This window comes from Octopus bimaculoides, chromosome 2 (assembly GCF_001194135.2).
Source record: "Octopus bimaculoides isolate UCB-OBI-ISO-001 chromosome 2, ASM119413v2, whole genome shotgun sequence".
NCBI classification, from domain to species: Eukaryota; Metazoa; Mollusca; class Cephalopoda; order Octopoda; family Octopodidae; genus Octopus; species Octopus bimaculoides.
This window is the reverse complement of record NC_068982.1, coordinates 167,235,784-167,243,275: the sequence shown is the minus strand read 5'-3', so window position 1 is coordinate 167,243,275 and position 7,492 is coordinate 167,235,784. Positions and strand designations below refer to the sequence as shown.

General features: G+C 33.1%; 1 protein-coding gene across 3 annotated transcripts in view; it reads left to right on the top strand.

Annotated features, from left to right (window-relative positions):
• The first annotated feature begins 5,879 nt into the window (after positions 1-5,879).
• LOC106872976 (coiled-coil domain-containing protein 149) overlaps positions 5,880-7,492 on the top strand; it is a 41,767-nt gene continuing 40,154 nt past the window's right edge. The window contains exon 1 of one of the 3 annotated variants that reach the window (XM_052965709.1): positions 5,880-7,111. In XM_052965709.1, coding sequence (XP_052821669.1) covers positions 7,064-7,111 — 48 coding nt within the window. In that variant the 5' untranslated portion in view covers positions 5,880-7,063. The remainder of the gene's footprint in view (positions 7,112-7,492) is intronic. The other 2 variants (XM_052965707.1, XM_014920162.2) reach the window with 2 other exon arrangements.

The window sequence follows — 7,492 nt, the reverse complement described above, 5'->3', positions numbered from 1 at the left end:
ATGAGTCATAGGTTATAGTCAAGAGGTCAACAATTCATATTGTTAAAATCTTTGTATTGTAGTTGTATGCAAGACACTAACCTCTAAAATGGTCCAGTCCATCTAACAGTAAATAGGTACCAGAAGTGGTATAATTGGCTGTAACAAACAGATTGCACAGCTGAATTCAGTTTCTCTCAATTTTCATTACATTATTCTAATTCTAGATTTAAACAAACAATAAAAGTAATGTATAGTTGATTTAAATTTTATCAACCAAAAGTTTCCCTGGAAGGAAATTTGCATAACATCTGGCTAGTTACTCAGAAACAGGAGTTAAAAGCTTGTCCTATGGATCCTTGCATTTGGGGGGAAATTAGTTCTTAGCCCTTTAATACTTTCAAATATTTTACAGAGAGAGAGAGAGAGAGAGAGTGAGAGGGGATAGTATATAAGACAGAAACTTAATATTGATTTGTTATGTAGAATTTGAAGATACATGGCCAAGTTGTTTAGTTAGATCCTAAGATCATGAAATCAATTTCTAGACTGGGCAGGACATTATGTCCTTGAGTAAAGATCTTCATTTCACATTCTTCCTGTCCATTCAGTTGTAAAGGAATTCCATCTGAGTGTTGGTGTAACCCTCTCTCCCTAAAGCTGTCACATTCTGGATGTACTACTGTGTCAAGTGTGATGGGGCTAGTAGAGGGTCAATGTCTGTTTATGACTGCTCAGGCAGTTAAAACACTGAGTGAAAGTATGGCATATTTCCAAGCCATACTTGCTCATGAATTACACCTGACTGTACTGTACTATGAGGCACAGCCTTAGACTTAACTTTTAGAGCTCCATTAACATCCAGGAAGCAATTTAAAAATTTACCTCCATTTCAATATCTGATTAGTATTTTACTTACTTTTTCTATGAGGGAAATATACAAAATTTAATCAGTTCCAGTATATTATTGGTGACAAGTAATCTTGTAAGTAGGTAGTAAACTAAGATGTGCACAACAGTTGATTTTTCAGTCACAGCTATTTAACTTATTTCATTAATGCTTTAGGGGAAAATATGAACATCACAAATCTCACTTTTCCATCCCTCAAGTCAATAGTTCATATTACTGATCATAGACTGAAAGATTCAGGACTTTAATTTATTTAATATTAAAAAATCAAAAATATTTCATTTACAACAAAAAGATTGCATGTTTATATAGCAAGATTTCATACAAGCAGAAGTCTCTGCTGAACTATCTTCTGTCTCGTCTACAACTACTTCAATGACCTTCTCTTTGTATTTGCTGACAGCACACTCCTACCAATAAAACAATTTTCTCACTCTAGCTTATTTCATTATCTTCCCAAACCTCTTCTTTCTAGATTAACTCATTTTCATTCTCAGTGACTATCAGGAGAATTAATTTCTTACATCATACACCAAAATGTTCTCTCTTTTAAGAAATTTGATAGTAATATTTCTATCGTTTTCCATCTTGTCTATTAAATCTTTTACTGTATTTAGCATGATAATCTCCTAGCTAAGTTGTTTGCCTATAAGCACTATATATCTTTCATTGTTTGGACTGGAAATATTCTGTCAGAATACTTCACTGAATATATATTTGTAGTGCTCTCTCACTCCGACCTTAATTCAATGAACTCATATATCTTTTGACATTCTAACCCTCTACATTAAACTGACTAACCACACATACTTCTGCATAGTTGATACCACCTTTCTTTACCCTTTGTATACAGGTGTCATTAAGAGGCAATCTCTTAACAGAAATCTTGAAAATATATATCAATAGAAGCATGGCAATCTCATTTCTTCAACAGTAATCTAAAAATAGCATAAGAAGGAAACAATCTTGCACAACACTCTCATTACACATGAACACACACAGCCCCCAACCTCACCAAAGTCCTTATAATTGCTTGCTGTATGAAATACAATGTTTCATAGTAATCTCACTTTTAACATTGTCAAAACTTCATCCCAAACATTGGGCTCCCTCTTCAGTGTCAGATTATACTCTGGTTGTTACAGATGCTTAACAAAACTTATGCATGGCTAACAGAATTATGTTCACTGTCATGTCATGCTGCATTCATTCAAGTAAAGTCATAGTCACATGCAATACTTTGTATTCAGAAGCTTTGTTTAGCTGAATAACCAAGCTCTTACATCGACTTTGGAGCTATCTTAGTCTTAATCAGCCCATAAGAATCATGCAATCAATGTTGGTTTCAAATTTTGGCATAAGAGCAGCAATTTTTGGGAAGGCAGGTAAGTTGATTACATCAACCCGAGTGCTCAACTGGTACATATTTTACTGACCCTGAAAGAATGAAAGGCAACGTTGACCCCAGTAGCATCTGAATTCAAAATGTTAAGTCAGAAGAAATGTTGTTAAGCAATTTCACTGGGTGTGCTAACAATTCTGCCACCTTACTGTTTTAATCATATACTAATATTAGTAAAACATCACATCTGGAAACAAAATGGTTTTTCATTGAGAACTACACCAATGGTATTTGCAATATTTGTCCCTGAATCAGCTGTAAAATCACAATCACTATTAACAGTCTGGAATACCATTCAAAAGAACTTGAAGAGATGCTCCTGTATTTTGTCTATTATCAATATTTGTACCCTTATTTGATCTTCAGGAGCTAGTGAATGCTGTTCACCTTCAAAAAAACCACAGCTGTATTATTTCTTATTTGAGATATAAATCTAGCTTGTTCTTCTACAATGTCAAACTGGAGCAGCGGTTATTGATGACTGTTATTTATCTACTAAAGCAGAGGAACTAAAAAGTCTTCCTGAGTGAATAATTGTCTAATAATTCAAAAGCATGCAACCCAAATATGCCTTAATAGCACCTTTACTTGGTGATTACATTATTAAACAACTTCAACCATTCTTTCAGGAATTCCATATGAGTCTGGATGACATTAGAACATTTGTCATAGCATTATTTGATCTTATCAAGCCATATACACAAGTCAATATCATGAAATTCACAGGTATTGTCCAACAGAAATGGTTCTGGAACACAATTCCTCGCAAACATAATTCTTAAAAACCTGCTAAACAGTTTCTGCATCATCATTCTGAACTTCTATTAATTCTGGCCATCTCAATTATTAAGAATTGTCTGCAATTCTTACAACTAATTGATGATCTGATAATATACCCTACTTTGTTAGTCAAAATAAAAGAAGCAATTCATCAGTCTCTAACACAAACTTAGCTCAATTGATTATCATGCTTGTAAATTCTAATATTTTTTTTATCTTATATACCTTCATATGAAGATTTTTGACAGTTTTACCACCAATACACACATCATCTTGATAAATAACATTATCAATGTCATTTCCAATATGATCAATTACTTTCTGAATCAAGCACTGGCTATTTTAATTTTGTGCAGAAGACCTGTTCATCTTAAAATATTTATTAATGTACTTATGTAGTAACTTCTCTTGCTTCAGAATAATTTCTGTATAATGGCATCTCCTTTTTAAATCAAAATTAGCAAAATAATTCATGTCAGAAAGAGAATGAAACATTGATTCAGTATCTGGAACTGGATAAGAATCTGAATTTGTTCATTTACACATATTTTATAGACTTTACATATTCTGGGATATTTGCATTTGCACAACAGCTAAAAGAAAAGTCCCTGGAAGAACATCTAAAAGACCTTCACTAATTTCCTCAGCTTTGTTATGACTAATGGTTTTTAATGTGTATTGGCAATGGCCTAACTCGATTCTTCTTTAGCTACTTACATCCACACCCATACACAAAATATCACCACTCACAAGTACAGCCTTCACTTGTTAATGTGTAGTTTGCATCCCCTGCTGTCCTTATTGTCTATTTCCTTTGAGAAGAATGTTAACCATAAAACCTCTTGATTTCCTAAATTGTCCTCAAGCTTCAATTTATGAATTAATGTTCAACTATCAATAATCATCCTACTGATAACAAACAACCAAGATTTTTTTTTTACACTCAGCAACAAGAACAATAACAATTTTGATGCTCTTGATAGCTTCCAGCATCTCATTCATTAAACTTGCCCATAATCATAATGAGCAATCCATCAAATTATTTCAGTTTAATTCTGATTTATTCAAATTGATCCAGAAGTTCAGATGTATTAGTTAGCTGAATGTTAACAAACCAACATGTTAATGTTACATTATCAGGTTTTACATTGATTATTGTAGTATTTTTTAGGCCAATTTCATAAATATTTGTAGAATCACCATTTTCAGTTTCCTCAAACTTTTTTTATACTACTTGAAAGCAATTTGTTTTCTTTCTCTCACAGTTAATACATATCTTACTACATGCAAGATGGTGCATGGTTATAGCCACATGATGCTACATTTATAACTAGATTTATACTTGTTCCTGTCAACATTTGACAGTGATATTATCAAAATCATTTTTATATCCTCCTCCGTACATGAGACATCTGAAATTTAAAGATCACTTCAAGCTGTTGAATTCGATGCATGCATTAAGCTTGGGACCAACTGAGTGAAAATGTTTATGATGCTCAAATTACTGCATGCCATCAATGAGTCTCATTTGAATCATATCATCTTCTATAATGTCCTTCAATTTCAGTTCTTTTCAAAATTCACAAAACCAGGCTCACATAATTTCTGAGAAAAACTTTGAGTTGATTCTGTCAGATTTTGATGTGCTAATAGGTAACTTGTAGTAATTATCAATTTCTTTTGGAATTGAAAGGACAACATTATCCCACATGTTAAACTGATAAAACCCCTTTCTTCAAGTTACATGGGTTTCCCTGTTAATGAAATTTTTTGTGGCAATCATACCTTGCTTTGATAAAAACAAACTTGTTCTGTTCATTAAGAATAAAAATCTATTAGTATTCAGAAGCTTTTTCGTTTTTACTGTGACATAACTCCACATGTGTACCCACCCCCCAATTTTGTTTCCTCATAAATTCCAGAAAAATGGATATTTTTAAATGAAATCTGTAACAAATACGCTTCAGATGGTGTAAATTCCGATTATATCAGGATTTGTTGTAAGAAAAAAAAAATTCGTGAGTAAAATGAGAAGTTTCGGAAAATTCATACGAACCAGCTTTGTTTCCTCATGATTTTCAGAAAAATAGATATTATTTTAATGAAATTTTCACCTTTCAGAGTGTGTAGATTACGATTATATTGGAACTTAATATGAAAAAGAAAATTGGTGAGCACACACACATATATACTGACACACATATATATCTACAAAACGAAGCTTGACATTTCGGAAAAAATTGTGATGTGTGTCAGTATATAAGTGTGTATGCTCGTCAATTTTCTTTTTCATTTTAAATAATTGTAATTTACGCACTCCGTAAGGTATTTGGGACCTTTTCAATCCCAAGTTTCAAAATGTTTAGTTAAAAAAAAATTAATTAAAAAAACCTGTGCTTGAGATTAAAAAGTCGGTATTTGTAGAAAATTTCATTAAAAAAATATCCATTTTTCCGAAAGTTATAAGGAAACAAAACCGACACGTGTGAATTTTCCGAAATTCCACACCCTACCCCCGGGAAAAAAATTTTTTTCAACACAAATTCCAATATAATCGGGATCTACACCATCTGAAGCGTATTTGTAAGAGATTTCATTGAAAAATATCCATTTTTAAAAAAAGTTATGAGGAAACAAAGTAGGTGGGGAGAACACATGTGGAGGTATGCCCTTAGTGTTATAGGAATGCATCGCAGTTACACCTTTATTATATCTGGGTCATAGAATAAAAGTTCGTTGTTATTAACCGGTGACGCCATTATCGTGTCAAATTCAAGTGAAGCCGTAGAAGCACGCGATTCTTTACATTCAGAAGCTTTATTCATCCGAATATCCAAGCTCTGATATTAAACTGGTAGCTATCCTAAATAGTCTCCATAAGCGAGTAGAATATATATTACCAATATTAGCATAGCAATGACATCACATATATCTAGTCTGATTACACACAGAAACAACCTCCACTCCTCTGAAAACGGACAATCGGACAGCTTGGCACCCATTGATCAGCATATAGTAATTCAAAGTAAACACTAACTACACTGCCCCACCTTTTATTTAAAAAAAAATATGTCTATGAAGGCATCCTAAGACTCACTAATAAAATTCTTATGAAAACAAATGATCTTATGTTTAGCTAACAACGTGAAAGGACACGCATACCACTAGTAGGGAAAATATTTCAACGCCGGTGTACAATTTTGCTTGTCACCCACTTCGGGGCCAATAAACTAAGTAATGGAATTATTTTAATCGATTGTGCCCACCCACTCAAATGTAATCGTGTATTGCATAAGTTCAAATCCTACAGACTTTTGCTTTCATTAATCGAGAACTGATACAATAAGTATTATTCAAGTACTGAAGTTAATATAATCGACTTTTTCTTTCCTCCAAAATGCGTGGCTTTGTACCTGTGTTCAAAATAAGAGCGACAGAAAGGTAAAACAGTAGAATGGCCGATGAAATACCATGCTGTATTAAGCTCGGTCTTTTTACCTTCTGAGCGGGGAGTAAATAAATGCCGAGATACATTAAATCGAATATACCCTTTCCCCACCGAATTTGTAACTTTACGTTTGCGTTGGATCGAAATCATTATTATTCGATGTGTCCACATGCAACTGTTGGCTGAAGGTGTGACAATGTAGGTTGCAAAGTAAGGGAGATCACTCCATGTGCCAACAAGAAGGTGAGAATTATGAATTACAGCTGGTTGGCGTTTTGAAAACAGAAAGCTGTCTTAAATTATCGCACATTACTACAGTCCTAGAGGAAGTTATGGTTCATATGGTTTTAAAAGTAATATAATATATAGAAAGAAATATATTATAGTTTCTGCGATGCTTGATATTTCTTAAGGCGCTACATATAGTGGATCATAACTGAAGCGTCATGCTAACTCTAGGATATCACAGTCTGTCCAAAGAACCAGTCGACAAACACCTGTATTTTCTTGACCATAATGTGGTTTAATACTTCTACATTACAGTATGGAGCTTGAGCGTCTTGAAGAGAAATTTGAACTTTTGAGAAATGAGGTAAGCTTAACGCAAAAAATATCTATACAGAACTACAACACTCAAGGTTTTTCTTTATATCTTGAGATGACACTCATTGTTTACTAACTTCCATTGTGGTCTCTTCTCTGCGATCTCTCAAACAAACCATCCAGCACCTTTCTTTCATATCTCTAGGTTATGTGGAACGGCATGAACATCTCAATTTTCATGTTATCTTTTATGTGTACGAGGTTCTTGTAAAGGAAGTCATTATGCATCACCTTTTTACCTATGGCCATATTTTGATTCAACTCGCATTTCCTACGTTTATTTAGAGAATTATAGCATGGCTTAGGAAATATTTAATGAACAAACCCATATATATATATATATATATATATATATATACATATATATATA